This window comes from Trachypithecus francoisi, unplaced genomic scaffold (genome assembly GCF_009764315.1).
Source record: "Trachypithecus francoisi isolate TF-2019V2 unplaced genomic scaffold, Tfra_2.0 Lachesis_group20, whole genome shotgun sequence".
Lineage (NCBI taxonomy): Eukaryota > Metazoa > Chordata > Mammalia > Primates > Cercopithecidae > Trachypithecus > Trachypithecus francoisi.
In genome coordinates this window covers 21061453-21078623 of record NW_022681466.1, presented here as the reverse complement: position 1 = coordinate 21078623, position 17171 = coordinate 21061453, and the positions used below count along the sequence as shown (strand labels likewise).

Sequence of the window (17171 nt, the reverse complement as noted above, 5' to 3'; positions counted from 1 at the left end):
CTACACCCTGCTAATTTTACACTTTTTTGTAGAGATGGAGTCTCACTATGTTACCCAGGCTAGTCTTAAACTCCTAGGCTCAAGTGATCCTCCTGCCTCAGCCTCCCAAAGTTCTGGGATTACAGGTGTGAACCACCACACCTGACCAAGATACCTCTTCTAATGCATGTTGGTTATGTGGGACCCATTTTCCCAGGTCCCCCTCCTTCATCTCCAGTCCCCTTTTCTTCTGCCCCTTCTGGCTCTGACCAGCAGATCTGGCTTCTCTTGGTCTGCCCAAGAAAAGGGAGATGCACTGGTGGCTGAGAGAAGCTTTCCTTGGTGCGGGTGGAGAGACTTCTGGGTTTCAGTCTCCCTTCTCCTCTGCTGTGGGTGGTAAGATTGTGGGTGGGGGGTGCCACATGGCGGGCCTGGGGTGCTGAAGGGGGCCCTTATGTTAGCCTGGAAGTCGGGGGGTGGGGTGAACACCTCCCCTCCACCCCTGCCCCCACACCACACACACAGCCATTCATAGGATCTCTACCCTCCCAAGCATGAGCTCACCACTGGAGCCCTACTCAGGTTACCGTGTCCAGGAATAGAGATTTATTTGCCCGTGGCAGAAGCAGGACAAGGGCACAGTGAGGGTTCATGGTTGTAGGGCTCTGACTTTGAGATTTCCTGAGGAAGGTGGGATGGAGCCTGAGCGCCATCAAATCAGTCTCCCCGAAGGCCTGTTCATGGCCAACCTTCTCCCACCCCCACTGGACTGTCCTTCTCCCTCCTGCCCAGCCCAGGCCAGTCCAGCCTCCCCTCCCTGGGCAGCTCAGACGTTGGGATACTTGCAGCACTGAGACAGGGACATCAGGCCCTCCACTTATCCTGAGGGCCTTCTTCTGAGTTTGGAGATCTCCCAAAGAGCAGGGGCTTTGGGTTCCTTGGCGTCCAGTACCGCTATGGTCACTAATTAAGTGTGTGACCTTGGGCAGATAACGCAATCTTTTAGAGCCTTGTTTTTTGTTGTTGTTGTTGTTTGTTTGTTTGTTTTGAGACGGAGTCTAGCTTTTGTTGCCCAGGCTGGAGTGCACTGGCAGGACCTCGGCTCACTGCAACCTCTGCCTCCTTGTTCAAGCGATTCTCATGCCTCAGTCTCCCGAGTAGGTGGGACTACAGGCACCCACCACTATGCCCCGCTAATTTTTTATATTTTTAGTAGAGACAGGTTTCACCATGTTGGCCAGGCTGGTCTGGAACTCCTGACCTCAGGTGATCCACTTGCCTCGCCCTCCCAAAGTGCTGGGATTACAGGCCTGAGCCGCCATGTCTGGCCTACAGCCTTGGTTTCTTCATCTGAAAAACAGTGGTTGTGCCTACCCCACTGCTAGAATGAATGAGATGATAGTACAGAGTGGCACTTAGCCCAGACAAGACAGGAAAGTTTTATTAAAAAAAAAAAAGGTTTTATTTAGGTAGAGATGGGGTCTCACTTTGTTGGCCCAGCCTCATTTTGAACTCCTGACCTCAAGCCATCTTCCTGCCTTGGCCTCCCTGATAAAGTCCTTGGATTACAGACAGGCACATGTCATCACGTCTAGTCAAGGAAAGTCCATTATTTTTCTTTCCCTCTTTTCTTCTGGGAAATTTGTCCCTTCCCGTGCTTTCTCTGAGGCAGACAGAAGAAAACTACTTCCTTCTCTCACTCTCCTTGGCCATTTGGAGCCTGGTATTCTGTGGAGGAACCAACCCAGAAGTGGTGATTCCCGGACAAAGAGATGTTAACTAGATACAGAGAAGAATTCCCAGGGGAACCTGTAGTGCTGGCAACCAAGGAAGCCAGGGCAGTTGGAGGACTGCGGGGCCCATCTAGTCTGGACATCAGAAGCCTGAGGTGGGGCGAGCATGGCGGAAGCAGGGGGCTGGATGCCATGACCTTTGGATGTCCTTCCTGGCCTGCTGCCTTTGTGTTTCAGAGCGGCCTCTCCTGAACTAAGTCTGAGTCATTGCTCTTAGTACTGACAACTCCCACTGCAGTGGATCAGAGACGAGGCAGAAGCAGCCCTTCCTGGGAAGGAAGGAGCATTGCCCCATCTCAGATTTGGAGGGCAGAAATGAGGGGCAGGCAGAATGAGGGCCAGGTGCTGCCGGGGGATGAATGGCAGCCACATTCTGGGAGGGCTCTCTCAGAAGTGGCAATAGAACTACTGGGGTGCCTCTTGTTGGGAAAGTGGGCAGCGGACTCTTGGGAGCCCTGGGACAGGGATGACTTCAAATCTGCATGCAGCACAATGTCTAGCACATGAAAAGAGACCAGTCCTCAGCCCAGCTCTGCCTTTTGCTTCCTGTTTTGTGACCTTGGGCAGAGAGCTATCTCTAAAGGCACTTGTCAGACTGGCAGAATTGGTTAGATTACTTTGAAATGAGGAGTTGGATTAAAATAAGGGCAATAAGAGGCCGGGCGCGGTGGCTCAAGCCTGTAATCCCAGCACTTTGGGAGGCCGAGACGGGCGGATCACGAGGTCAGGAGATCGAGACCATCCTGGCTGACACAGTGAAACTCCGCTTCTACTAAAAAATACAAAAAACTAGCTGGGCGAGGTGGCAGGCGCCTGTAGTCCCAGCTACTGGGGAGGCTGAGGCAGAAGAATGGCGTAAACCCGGGAGGTGGAGCTTGCAGTGAGCCGAGATCCGGCCACTGCACTCCAGACTGGGCGACAGGGCCAGACTCCGTCTCAAAAAAAAAAAACAAAATAAAATAAAATAAAATAAGGGCAATAATGGTGTATCTCTTAGCACTCTTGAGGATTAAATGAGTTAATATACATAAAGAGATAGACAGGTTGGGCGCGGTGGCTCATGCCTGTAATCCCAGCACTTTAGGAGGCCAAGGCGGGTGGATCACCTGAGGTCAGGAGTTCGAGACCAGCCTGGCCAACATGGCAAAACCCCATCTCTACTAAAAATACAAAAATTAGCCAGATGGGGTGGCGGGCGCCTGTAATCCCAGCTTCTCGAGAGGCTGAGGCAGGAGAATTGCTTGAACCTGGGAGGTGGAGATTGCAGTGAGCCGAGATTGCGCCACTGCACTCCAGCCTGGGCAATGAGAGTGAAATTCAATCTCAAAAAATAAAAAATAAAAAAATAAAGAGATGGACAGAATAAGTGCACAGTAAATAGATGTTATTTTATTCATTTATTTATTCTGAGAAAAGGTCTTACACTGCTGCCCAGGCTGGAGTGCAGTAGCGCAATCATGGCTCACTGCAGCCTCTACCTCCCTGGCTCAAGTGATCCTCCCACCTCAGCCTCCCAAGTAACTGGATCTACAGGCATGTTCCACTGAACTCAGCCTGTTACTCTTTTTTTTTTTTTTTTTTTTTTTTTTTTTGAGACGGAGTCTTGCTCTGTCGCCCAGGCTGGAGTGCAGTGGCTACGCTGATGAAGGAAATTTCATCCGTTAAAAACCAGAAAGAAGCTTTCTGAGAAACTCCTTTGTGATGGGTGAATTGATTGCACAGTGTTATACCCCCTTTGAATGGGGGAGTTTCCTAGCACTCATTTTGGGGAATCTCATAAGTGATGTCTTGGATCTCATTGAATCCCAAGGTGAATAAGGAAGTAACCTCAGACAAACCTGCAGCGAAGCCTTCTCAGAGACTTCTTTGCTGTGGGTGAATTCAACCCTCAGAGTTCCATCACTCTTTTCACTGAGAAGCTTGCTAACCGAGTTTTCGCAGACTCTGCATCTCAGCTCTGGATCTCAGCTCACGGCAAGCTCCGCCTCCCGGGTTTACGCCATTCTCCTGCCTCAGCCTCCCCAGTAGCTGGGACTACAGACACCCGCCACCTCGCCCAGCTAGTTTTTTGTATTTTTTAGTAGAGACGGGGTGTCACCTTGTTAGCCAGGATGGTCTCGATCTCCTGACCTCGTGATCCGCCCGCCTCGGCCTCCCAAAGTGCTGGGATTACAGGCTTGAGCCACCGCGCCCGACCTAGCCTGTTAATTCTTGTGTTATTATTAGTTACTATTAATTACTACTAATTATTGTTAATAGTGATATTATTATTGGGGATATTTAACCTTGGACTTGCGAGGGAGCTTCAGGGAGTTCATGAACCCCTTGAAGCTGTGTAAAATTACGGAGGATAATAAACATTTTCTGGGGAGAGTTGAGCTTTCAGCTGCTCTTCAGGGCATCTGAGATCCCCAAAAGATTAAGAGCCACTGGCCTATATTACCCCCAGGGACCCTCCTCTCTGAGTGGCTGAGATTCTCCGATGTGAGGAATTGCTTCTCCTCCCATGGTGATGATCCTTGCATCAACACCTCCAGTCCAAGCCCTTCGCATTTGTGGCCTGTGCCTCATGGGTCACCCAGGACGGAAAACATGAGTGACTGGCCTTTCCTTGCAGCTTTAGAATCAGGATGCCTAGTGTGGAGGCGCCCAATGTAGTTGGGAGCTGAGTCTGGGTTCCTGTCTCCCAGCTGGGGAAGGGAAGGGGGTCCAAGCCCAGCAGGGCCAGGGAGGCAGAGATCACAGTGAGAGGCCTGGCCTTGCCCCAGTGTCCCCTACCTCCCCCCACCAGCCCACCTGGGGGCCCGAGAGGCAGATACCACTCTAATGAGCTAAGGCTCATGGCAGGCAGCGGTAATTATGATTTTATGGAAATACAGAGGCTCTTACGCAAGTGCCTGACATACTTCCCGGCTGTGGCATCTGGGACAGCCAGGTCCCCAGGGGCTGCAGAAGGCCCCCCCCACACACCCCCTGCTGTCTCCAGTCCCTGGAGCTTGGGACACTGGCATGGAGCCACCCTCCCACTGCCCGTGGCACTGTCCCTAACAGGCCCTGGGTGAGTTGTTCCCGCGCTCTGTGCCCCAGGACTCCTGGAGGGAACAACATGGGCTCTGTCTATGCAATCCCTCACGCCCTCCCTCCTGCCGCCCCCTCTCCCCACCACAAAGCCAGGATCTCTGGGAGAGCTGTTCTTATGGGAGGGGATAATGAGGTTATAGCTGTTTCCTTTTCCTCAATGAAGAAAACCCCTCTCTCCAGGATCATGTCCTCTTCTGTTCTGTTTCTTTTCTTCCTGAGGCTGGGGACACGGGGCTGACAGCAGCCATGGTGGGGTAGGGGTGGGGCGCCCTAGCCCTTGGCTGCCCCTCCCCAGCCCTGTGCCAGTTTGTCTACATGAGCCCCCACCCCTGTGCTTCCAATAGTGTCCTGAAGCCACTGCTCTTGTCCTCTAGTCTAGTCCCCCTACCCACCCACAAAGCATCTGTTACCAAGGTAACAGCAAGAGCATTACTTTGGGGCAAGAAAAGGGGTGGAGCCCTGCGGAGGAGGGAATGGTTGAGGGTTAGAATTTTGGAGAGATGAGCACTGTGGACCTCTGAATTCTTCAGGGAGGATCTTTTGCTGGAGAGGAGGCCCTGAGCAGGCTGGGGAAGGGCTGTGGCCGAGAGCGTATGGAGAGGAGGGAGGATGGAGTCTGGTCGCAGCTGGATGGGGTGTTAGCGGTGAGGGTACCCATGCCTTCCTGTGTGGGACAAGCCTGAGTGTGGTGATGCCCAGGAGACTTCAAGGCAGAGAGGATGAGCTTGCCTTTAACTCCTCCCTCGGGGTTAACGCCCGGGGAGAGATCCTGTGGCAGGGGAGTCTAGACCCAGCTGAAGCAGCCTGGTGACCTGTGGCTGGCCTGGGCCCACACTGCCCCCTGCAGACTGCACAGAAAGCAGCACCGGGGCAGCCCAGGGGTTCAGGCCAGGCCTTCAAGTGTCTGCATTGGACAACATCTAAACCATGAGGTCCTACCAAGTGCATAGAATGGTCCTGGGCACCAGGGGCACCTAGTACCTGCATTCGAGGCCCTTCTGTAGATTCTGACCCAGAGAGGGGTAACACAGAAGGCCACATCAAGCTGAGCTAACGGGGGCATCCAGTGGACTGGAAGACAGAGGGGACCAGAATATCCTAGGCAGAGGGAACAGCCTAGGCAAAGGCATGGAGGTGTGAAACGGAACAGCCGGTTCCGGAGCTACTGGAAAGCCCAGAGAGAGAGAGGTGGTGAGTGCCAAAGGCAGGAAAAAGGGAACAAACGGCCTTGAATGCTGGATCAGGAAGCTGATTTTCTCTGCACAAAGGGGCTTCTCAAACACATTCACTGGAGCCTTGCAGAGCAATTCAGAGATACCATGGGGGGCGGGGCGGGGAGGGGGTAGCAGGCAAAGTGGTTCACTCCAAGCTTGAGAGGGATTTAAAGACATGGCTCTATTTTAAACATTGGTGCAAGCCTTGCATTTGACTCCAAGAATATCTGTGTTAGTTTTCCTACCAAAAATACGATTTTTAGCACTAACCATTGTGTGCCATGGATAGCCTGGAATATGACCCATAGTTACCCAGGGACGCCACAGCCCAGCTTGAGGATGGCACTGAAGGTAACAGGTGGCCATGGAGTGTTCTCCAAAGAGGAGTAATTGGGTCATTCCTGTGTCCTAGGGAAGTCTCCCTGGCTCCTGAGGGCAGCATACTAGACACAGAGGACCAAGTAGTGGACTCCTAGTATCCTTCTGGTGATTAAAGGCTTCACAATGAAAATAGACAGGAAGAGTCACCTTCCCTGGCCCAATATTTGTTTTTAAAGGCTGGGCATGGGGGCTTATGCCTGTAGCACTTTGGGAGGCCGAAGTAAGAGGATCACTTGAGACAAGGAGTTTGAGACTAGACTGGGCAACATAGTGAGACCCCATCTGTACAAAAAAATTTTGTAGGGCCGGGTGCAGTGGCTCACATCTGTAATCCTAGCACTTTGGGAGGCCAAGGCTGGTGGATCATGAGGTCAGGAGTTCGAGACCAGCCTGGCCAATATGGTGAAATCCCATCTCTACTAAAAATATAAAAAATTACCCTGGAGTGGTGGCACGTGCCTGTAATCCTAGCTACTCGGGAGGCTGAGGAAGGAGAATCATTTGAACTCGGGAAGTGGAGGTTGCAGTGAGCTGAAATCACGTCACTGTACTCCAGCCTGGGTGAAAGAGTGAGACTCCGTCTCAAAAAAAAAAAAAAAAAAAGAAGAAGGAGGAGAAGAGAAGGAGAAGAAAAAAAGAAGAAGAGGAAGAAGAGAAAAGAAACGTGCTCTTAACTGCAACACTAGTGTACATTTCTTAGTCCCTTCCCTCTGGGAGCTTTCACTCTGGTGGGAAAAAAGACATTAGACAAAGTACACATACCTTCACTGCACGTTGGGTAATTACCATGAAGGACCTTGGTAGAGCATTGCAAAGCCCAGAGACAGACAGGGAGAATGTGAGCGTCAGCTGGAGGGGCTGTGGGAAGGGCTAAGAAGCAGGCAGCAAGTCTGAAATGTGAGCAGAGAGTCTTCGCCAGGAGAGACTTAGGGTGGTGCTAGAGAGGACCTCAGGTAGAAAAGACTGAGGGTTTAAGCCAGCCCTACTCACGGTCTAACTCCAGAGGGCGCTATTCAGGGCAGATGGTGCCCTGTAAACTGTGTACCCGGAGGTGCCAGGGACATTTAACTGGGACTAGGGACCCCTTAACCTCACTTCTGGGGTGGAGACATTTGTGTACACAGATGCAGAGACCGCACGATGATTGCCATATGGTATTGTTAGCTGTGTGTGTGTGTGTGTCCTGTAAGTGAAAAACATCCTGCGTGCTCCAATCTACTCCTTTCATCATAATTTTGCCTGGAACTCAGGGCCCAGCCCTTTTGATCACCTGCATGCGGGGAACGTGGGGTGTCTCAGCTCTGGATAGGGCAGGATTCTATCCACCCAGGTATCCTGAGAGACAGCCTGGCATACAGTAGGCACTCAAGAAGGGTTTGTTGAATGAATGAACGAATAGACAGCTTCCTCTCCCAGCCCGTCCTTTCTTTGAGGGAGGGGCAAACTTCACTCTCCAGCTCTCCAGGTTGGAATGTTGCCTGGGAATAGGAAACAAAACAGAACGTTCTGGTTGGAGTAGAAAAAGGCCCCACCCTGCTCAGACAGGCACGACTCCCCCTAGGCCAGCACCAAGCCACACAGGGACCCCTGCTACACTTCTCTCCCCCTCTTCCTGGGATCCTGCTCTGCCCTCCCCAAGGGCTTGAGGGTGCCTCCCAGCCTGGAATCCACCTTGGGGCATGGGGTAGGTCCCCACAGCCTTGGGGATAATGTATGGAGGGGACCTCAGGGCCTCCGGCTGCTTCTTTGGCCCCAGTGGCAGGAATGCCTCCATCGCCCCCTGCTCCCCCGTCCTCCCCACTTGGATTCCATCCAGTCTCCTGGGGGGAGAAAGCCCGTGGGACCAAGCACCAGGTGCCTGGAGATGCAGGTGGCAGAGCAGGGGGCGGGGCGTCTGTTTGGCTCTGCTGCCCCCTAGGCAGGCGCCCCAGTATCTGGGAGCCTGGGTAGCTAGAGTCCCATGAGTCAGCCACATTTTTGTACCCCATCTCTGCTCTCTGCCCTAGTTCTGTTTATACCACAGTAGCAGGAGGTGGGCAGGGGACTGGAACTGTCTGTGTACAGTGACAACAGGTGGCCAGTGTGGGGAAAGAGGCCTGCCCCCAGGCTGGCTGTATTTGTCCATAAACACGGCCTGCTCCAAGCCCCAGGGCAAGGAAGGGGCAACAGGACCAGCCCACTGGAGTTCCTGCGTTGCCCTAATGGGGAGCCCTCCTGGGCACACCTCCCTCTCCTGGAAGCGCCGCCCCTGGAGTGCTTCCACAACAAGCTGGGCTGTGTTCTGTAAACTCCAGTCCCCTAGCTAGGTAGCCCCCAGCTAAAGGAATGGTGTCCTGCCACCAGTGCACGTGTGTGTGTGCGTGTGTGTGGTGTGTGTGTGCGTGTGTGTGTGTGTGTTTGTGTGTGTGTTGTCAGGTAGGGGAGGGAGGGCAGTCACCAGAGGCCCTTTTGCAGGTCCCTGTAGGCTGTGTGTCTGCCTGTCCTGTCCCCTTGAGTGGACAGGCTTCTCCCGTGGGGTCAAGGGAGGGGCTTATCCCAGGGGTCTCCAGGACTCTGTGTAGCTTATGGATCTGGGGCCAGTCTTGAAGCCTGAGGGTGCCCCTCATTGCCCCTGGGCCTCTTGGGGACCAGTAGAGGACTGGACATCCATCCTTCTGACTTTGTTTTGCTGTACCCTCCCCTTCAAGTTAATGATTGCTGGGGAGCCCGCAGGACCCAGATCTTGATTCCTCCCAACCTGGGTTGCCCCCACAGGTCTGGAGTGTGTGAGAGCCCTGGGTGCTCAGCCAATAAGGGGCCCAGGCCCCACCCCACCATTTGCGGGTGTGCTTCTGTGTATAAAGGTGGAGGCCCCAGGTCGGGGGGTCCAGTGTGTGCCGCCCAATCCCATACTGAGCTGTTTCACAGCCGGCCCTGCTCCCTCTCCAAGATGCTGTTTTGGCACAACCAGCCGGACCACTTATGGCCCAGTCCTGGGGATCTATACCCTGGGCCCCTTAGCAGCCTGCTCAGGTAAGGGCTGGATCCCCCAGGTCCCCAGGAAGGTGCTGGTCTGAAGTTGGGGCGGACCGCATCCATTTCAAGCTGAGGGGAGTGGGGCTCCCATTCCTGGGCTCCTCTGGAGATGGGGAAGTGGTCAAATGTACCTGGAGTTCAGTGTGTCCTGGGACATCTCAAAAACACCCTGATCCCACTTAAGACATTGTTACTGGGAATTTACTCAGTATCAGGCAAACTTCGAGGTTGTGAAGATAAGTAATTGATGGCAGCTATTAAGTAGAACAGCCACAAATCTGGGATCAGCCCCTTCAGGGAGGCCTCCTGGAGGCCGAGGAGCTGAACGGGGGTCCCTTCGGCCCTGGCTGCAGCTCGGGGGCCTGCTACAGGAAACTATGGGTTCCCCAGAGGGGAGGTCTGGCATAGGGAGTCAAAGACCCTTAGAAAAGGGGATGGACAGGGCAGAAAGCTGGCAGATCCCTCCTCTCCCTGGCAGGGAACCCCTGCCCTTGCCCTACTTGAAGCAGGAGGAGCTGTCCAACATCCCTGGAGCGGAGCTGTCCTGCCCCGTGTTCCAGTATGTGCTCTGTGCAGCCACCTCACCAGCTGTGAAGCTGCAGGAGAAGACCCTCACCTACCTGAATCAGGGTATGCTAGGCCTGGGTGAGGGGAGGAGCTAGTGGGCCATGAGCTCCGGAAGCTGGGCCCAGGGTGAGCTGGAGGTGGTAGGTGCCACTCTGCCCCTCAGAATGGGGCTCACACATCCCCTTAATCCCCCCCAGGTCAGTCCTATGAGGTCCAGGTGCTCTGCAGCTCCAAGCTGTGTGATGCCACCCAGTGCCCCCAGCTGCTGAAGTTGGGTACACTCCTCTCCAGAAGTGGCAAAGGCTGGGTATGACTGTTTCTCTGGGCAAGAAGCCAATGTCATCACAGTGATGTCACCGTCACAGAGAACCCTCTCACGTCGACAGCTCGGTGGTGGGGGCAAGAGTTGAAGAAACAGGCACAGAAAAGTTAAGTGTTTTCTTGAGGACACAGAGCCAGCAAGTAGTAGAACTGAGATTTAGAAACACATTTACACAGCGTAGGCTGGCCGCAGTGGCTCACGCCTGTAATGCCGGCACCTTGGGAGGCTGAGGCGGGCGGATCACCTGAGGTCAGGAGATCAAGACCAGCCTGGGCAACATGGTGAAACCCCATCTCTACTAAAAATACAAAAATTACCTGGGCATGGTGGTGTGCACCTGTAATCCCAGGTACTCAGGATCCTGAGGCATGAGAATGGCTTGAACCCAGGAAGCAGAGGGTGCAGTGAGCCAAGATTGCAGCACTACACTCCAGCCTAAGCAACAGACTCTGTCTCAAATAATAATAATAATAATAATAATAACAATAAAATTGGAAATATATTTACACAGTGTTATTCACACACATGATCTTTTCTCAAATTACCTATTTAGCCCCCATTCTATGCCAGAAAATGTTCCATGAGCTAAGGATTCATCAGTAATGAGACAGATGTGGTTCCCTTCCTCAGGAGGCTTGCATTCTACTAAGGCAAACAAGTAATTACACATGTTCTATGAAATGACCAACAGTGACATGTTGCAAAGAAATGGGTGGCATGCCTAGGGTGGTAAGGCATTAACTCCCCCTTTTTACAGATGAGGCTCAGGATCTCTAGATTACTTCTCTGGTTCACAGTTGTGAGTGGCAGATGGGCATTTGAACACGGATTGGTGATTCTAAGTCCTAATGCCTCCTGGGGTAGGAAGGGAGGTGTGGGAAGGTCGGCCTACAGGGTTGTGAAGACTGGGTCCTCAATGCCGGCGTCCTCTGACTGCGCGCCTCGCCCTCCTGTGGCGGCAAAGTGTGGTGCAGGTGGCGTTCGACGACCCGCACCTGCAGTACGCCGAGCAGCAGCAGCTGGTTGGGTGGAGGTGGAGCCGGCCCTGGGACCGCATCTGTAAAAATACAAAATTAGCTGGGCGTGGTGGCGCATGCCTGTAATCCCAGCTACTCGAGAGGCTGAGGCAGGAGAATTGTTTGAACGCGGGAGGTGGAGGTTGCTGTGAGCTGAGATCACGCCATTGCACTCTAGCCCAGGCAACAAAAGCGAAAACTCTGTCTCAAAAAAAAAAAAAAAAAAAAAAAAGGCCGGGCGCGGTGGCTCAAGCCTGTAATCCCAGCACTTTGGGAGGCCGAGACGGGAGGATCACGAGGTCAGGAGATCGAGACCATCCTGGCTAACATGGTGAAACCCCGTCTCTACTAAAAAATACAAAAAAACTAGCCGGGCGAGGTGGCGGGTGCCTGTAGTCCCAGCTACTCGGGAGGCTGAGGCAGGAGAATGGCGTAAACCCAGGAGGCGGAGCTTGCAGAGAGCTGAGATCTCGCCACTGCACTCCAGCCTGGGCCACAGAGTGAGACTCTGTCTCAAAAAAAAAAAAAAAAAAGAATGGAAGCTTGGCCAGGAGCTATGGTTCATGACAGTAATCTCAGCAGTCTGGGAGGCTGAGGCAGGCAGGGGATCACTTGAGGTCATGAGTTCAAGACCAGTCTGGCCAACATGATGAAACTCCCATCTCTACTAATGATACAAAAATTAGCCGGGCATGATGGGATGGACTTGTAGTCCCAGCTATTCCGGAGGCTGAGGCAGGAGAATCGCTTGAACCTGTGAGGCGGAGGTTGCAGTGAGCCAAGATCATACCACTGCACTCCAGTCTGGGCGACAGAGCAAGACCCCATCTCAAAAAATAAATAAAAATAGAATGGACACTGGTTGGGGATGGAAAGTTGCTGTAGTAGTATGTGGCTGACAGGTGGCAGGTGGGTAACAGGTTTTCAATAGACTCCTTTGCGCCGGGCGCGGTGGCTCAAGCCTGTAATCCCAGCACTTTGGGAGGCCGAGACGGGCGGATCACGAGGTCAGGAGATCGAGACCATCCTGGCTAATACGGCGAAACCCCGTCTCTACTAAAAAATGCAAAAAACTAGCCGGGCGACGAGGCGGGCGCCTGTAGTCCCAGCTACTCGGGAGGCTGAGGCAGGAGAATGGCGTAAACCCGGGAGGCGGAGCTTGCAGTGAGCTGAGATCCGGCCACTGCACTCCAGCCTGGGCGGCAGAGCAAGACTCCGTCTCAAAAAAAAAAAATAGACTCCTTTGCATGTGGGTGGATCTGGAGTCGCCGTTTTCTCTTTGTTTCTTCTTCATCTCAGTTCGCACCTCAGAAGAAACGTGGAGAGAAAGGCGTCCCTTTCCGCCTCCAGATGGACACCTTCAGGCACGGTGACGAGGGGCTGCTGCTGGATCACCTGCACTGGGCTGGCTGCTTCATCAAGGTGTTTAAGGTACAGGCAGCAGTGGGGCCTGCTTTCCTCCCTCGCAGGGCTGTCACCTGGCCTCGCTGGCTGGGTGGGTTCTAGCCCCATATTGCTGTGGATCCTCAACCTGCTGTGTTCCATCTCTTGGACTATTTCCTTTTCTGTACACAGAGGGATGGGGCTTAGTCTCTGTCTCACAGCCAATCCAACAGAGCCACTGAAGAGAGGCGGGCAGGTAAAGAAAGAGCCTTTGGGCCAGGAGCGGTGGCTCATGCCTGTAATCCCAGCACTTTGGGGGACTGAGGTAGGCAGATCACAAGGTCAAGAGGTTGAGACAAGCCTGGCCAACACGGTGAAACCCCGTCTCTACTAAAAATACAAAAATTAGCCGGGCATGGTGGCATGAGCCTGTAGTCCCAGCTACTCAGGAGGCTAAGACAGGAGAATTGCTTGAACCCAGGAGGCAGAGGTTGCGGTGAGCTGAGATTGCGCCACTGCACTGCAGCCTGCACAACAGAGCGAGACTCCATCTCAAAAAAAAAAAAAAAAAAAAAAAATGGAGCCTGAGGCTTTCCTCATCACCCTCCTGCAGCCCAAAGGAGCGGAATGGAAACTGAAAATGGAGAAGATGGAGAAACAGCCCCTGCATGAGAGGGACAAGTATCAGACCACCTGCGAGAGCACTGTCTTCTTGGAGGTGCGTGTGTTGGGACGAGAGCAGGAGGGGAGAGTTGGAGAAAAGATCCTCATGGTACAGATGGGGAAATGGAGGCCTCCTGGGCTCTGACTGCTGCAAGCCCATCACAGACCCCCGGGGACTCCACCACTTCCTGCAAAGGACACTCTCTGCCCTGTCTGTGGTTGTTGAAGCTTCCAGGAGCTGACGCCCTCCAGGCTACCTGTCCTACGCAGGCCATCACCACCTCCTTCCTTGTCTGCTCCCTCTGCCTGGCCCCCTCCTCCTACTGCCACTCCTCCTGGCCAGCTCCTCCAGGGCCCTTCCTCATTGCCCCATCCCCACTGGCTCATTAATTTCTTCCTTCCTGTGGAAACTCAGTCCACTTGTCAGGCCCCTGGTCAGCTCTTAATATACAGGTGGAGGGAAGGGAGCAATGACCAGCATTGCTGTGTGTTTGCCGGCAGTGTTTGCCATGGCTGGAGTCCCCTGCAAGGCCCTGGCCACCTCTCAGCTTTCTGGCTCTGACCTTTCCTGACTCCTGCAGCCTCCTGTCCCCAGAAAGGTGAGGCAGGATGAGCACCTCCTGTCAGCCCTTTGGGGTGATAGTGAAGCAAAGAGCTCCCAGCCCAGGCATGGAGCAAAGGGCAGGGCTGAGGATTGGTGGGGAATGTGTAGGGTGAGGACAAGAGCAAGCTCTGTGTCCCAGGGCAGGCCTGGAGGAAGGGTGTTGGTGGAGAGAGACTGGCTGAAATGCTCTGCAGACTCCTTGAACCTTTGCTCCTCCTCACAGGCTCTGTTCCTCACCGCCATTTGCTCTGGACACCTTGGGGTGTAGCCCAGTTGAGGTGAGTCTCCCTCTTCCCACTCCCCACTGTCCCAAAGCCTTCTCCGCAGCTTCATCTCACACTCCAGAATGGGGTGCCCTGCCCCCTGGTGGCCAGATGTGGTATGGCCACAGATTATAACTTACCTGATAGGACTGGGCAGGAAGAGCCTCCCTTCTCAGACTTGGGACCTCCCAAGGGAGGGGCTGTTTCCCTTCCTTGTTCTGTCCCTGGGTCCTGGTATTACCTAGACCATCCATTTGATACCTCAGGATCTGAACCATAGAGCCTCCATCTCAGAGACACAGCAGTGGTTGCATCAGCACCGGTTCTCCAGCTACTGCTGGATGCTGGCCAGCTTCACTGGTGAGGCTAGTGTCTGGCAGGAGCCAGATATGTAGGGGACTGAGAGTGGGTGGGACACACACGCAGGAAGCCTGTCTCTGTCTTGGCTTGTTGTGGGCCCTTCAACTAACCTTTACTGGAGACTAAGAGTTGCCCAGCATTGTGCTAGGTTCTTGTCTCACAAATTATCCCATATAATTTATACACTATCCCTTAAGGACAGTGCCCAGAGAGGTTAAATAACTTGCTCAAGGACGCACAGCTAACAACTGGCAGAACTGGGATTTAAATCCAAGTCTGACTCCCATGTCTGAGCACACAGGGCTATTTGTAGACTAATAGACTATGTCCCTTGCTTTGCACCCTTGATCCCAGGCCTCTTTCCTCAGTCTGGCCCTGTCTGACTCTACAGGCCCGGATCTGCTGAAGCTTACACACCAGGACCTTATCCAAATCTACAGGGTTGCTGATGGGATCCGCCTTTTCAATACTCTTAGAGCCAGATGCTGGGCACTGCCAACCAGGGTCCCCTTCCCACTGTAGTGGCCCTTACTAACTAGCTAGCAGGTATGTTTCACACATTTTTTTTTTTAAATATGGAGTTTCACTGTTGTTGCCCAGGCTGGAATACAATGGTGCGATCTTGGCTCACTGCAACCTCTGCCTCGGGTTCAAGTGATTATCCTGACTCAGCCTCATGAGTAGCTGGGATTACAGGTATCTGCCAGCCAATTTTTCGTATTTTTAGTAGAGACGGTGTTTCACCAGGTTGGTCAGGTTGGTCTTGAACTCCTGACCTCAGGTGATCCACCTGCCTTGGCCTCCCAAAGTGCTGGGATTACAGAGGTGAGCCACCGTGCCTGGCTAATACAATGTTTAAGCCAGAAGTCACCTTAAAAACCACTTAGTCCCACTCCCTCTTTTTACAGAAGAAACTCAGGCCCAAGAAGGACAGTGACCAGTCTGAGGTCACAACCCAAGGCTGGCAGGGCTGGGGTGAAAGGCTAGGCTCCTGTGACCTACTCCTTCTGTAGCCATCCCACCTGCATCATTCCATTTCTGGGGATAGAGATGTTTGTGGGGTTCCCCTCCCCAGTTTTTCTACCCCTAGTGTCCAGCATTCATTAAATACCTAAGAACTGCTTAGTGACCTCCCTCCCTTGAGACCTGGGAGGAGGCTGGGATCTCTCCTAGGACGGGAGTTAGAAGTGGGAGCTGTTAGTTCAGGTATAAGGCTGATACATAGACTGTTTTCCTGGCCCAGGCCCATCCGTCACCGACTTTGTATGTGGCTCAGGAGGCCTCTAGGCAAGAGAACGAGGTCCCATAAGAACCCTGACTCAGGTGAGGTTCTGGCCTCTCTCTCCAGAAGACAGGAAATTCAGGTGTAGCTGCATGAAACCTCTCCCTAGAAGAGGAATGGTGATGCCCCACCATTCCTGGGACCCAGGATGCCCTTCTTGGCATTTCCCTACCTTCCGTGACCAGATTAGTCCCGCTCCTTCCAGAATGTCTCCTTGGGTTTATTCTACCATGTTGTACTCCTCCACTGCACCTGATTGTCACTCCATTAACATATGGGATTAGAACATCATCTTATTATGTACTTGGGTCCCAGTCATTAATATGTGGGTGTCCTATATCTTTAAACTGGGGGTTCCCTTTAGACACCTCCCAAAAGGTGAGGCACGAGAGGTGAAGTAGACTTTTTTCCTTTTTTTTTTTTTAGATGGAGTCTCACTCTGTTGCCCAGGCTGGAGTGCAGTGGCACGATCTCAGCTTACTGCAACTTCTGCTGCCCAGATTCAAGAGATTCTCCTGCCTCAGCCTCCCAAGCAGTTGGGATTACAGGCGGCTGCCACCATGCCCAGCTAATTTTTGTAGTTTTTAGTAGAGATGGGGTTTCACCATCTTGGCCAGGCTGGTCTTGAACTCCTGACCTCAGGTGATCCACCCGCCTTGGCCTCCCAAAGTGCTGGGATTATAGGCGTGAGCCACCACGCCCAGCCGACTTTTCCTTCTTTACTTCTCCTCCCCCACCCCATGGCCATCTTCCTGGCACCCCTGGTTTCCCGTGGGCATGCCTCTGGACCCCCTTCCCCCGCTGACCCCTGCCCCTGTGTTGCTCATGCCCCAAGACTTTTATCAAGAGATCTCTCTGGATGAACTCAGTGCTGTAGAGCTGATGGGGAAACTGGCTGAGCTCCTGGCCCTCCCAGCCAATCAGATCCATCGCCTTTTCCACCGGGGCCCTGGGGGCATCTTCATTCTCAGTGACCATTTCCTGTCGCAAGTCCCCATGGAGGCCTCGCTAACACTTCTGCCTGATTCAGCTTTCGTTTCCATGGCATGGCTTGTTCTCTTTGGCTCTAGTAACAAAATTGCCTTTGTGCCCACTTCACTCTTACAGGTGGTCCAGAATTTTAAGGACGAATCATACTTTGTGGTTGTGGTGAAAAAAGGTAGGGATTTTAGAGGCAGAGGAGTGGGCCTGGCTGGCCCTATAAAGGGTGGTAGGAGTGTGCTGAGCATATATTCTATCTCCTAAATG

General features: G+C 53.2%; 2 protein-coding genes across 2 annotated transcripts; both read left to right on the top strand.

Annotated features, from left to right (window-relative positions):
* Window positions 1–9233: 9233 nt before the first annotated feature.
* On the top strand, window positions 9234–10443 carry LOC117067102 (transcription factor CP2-like protein 1). Its single transcript, XM_033183209.1, has 3 exons — window positions 9234–9460; window positions 9942–10093; window positions 10228–10443. Exons 1-3 carry the CDS (start codon window positions 9378–9380, stop codon window positions 10341–10343), a joined length of 351 nt encoding a protein of 116 aa, XP_033039100.1. The 5' UTR covers window positions 9234–9377; the 3' UTR covers window positions 10344–10443.
* Window positions 10444–12713: 2270 nt separating this feature from the next.
* On the top strand, window positions 12714–16400 carry LOC117067103 (transcription factor CP2-like). The gene is made up of 4 exons (XM_033183210.1): window positions 12714–12799; window positions 13365–13469; window positions 14242–14296; window positions 16350–16400. Exons 1-3 carry the CDS (start codon window positions 12719–12721, stop codon window positions 14284–14286), a joined length of 231 nt encoding a protein of 76 aa, XP_033039101.1. The 5' UTR covers window positions 12714–12718; the 3' UTR covers window positions 14287–14296; window positions 16350–16400.
* The last annotated feature ends 771 nt before the right edge of the window (window positions 16401–17171 follow it).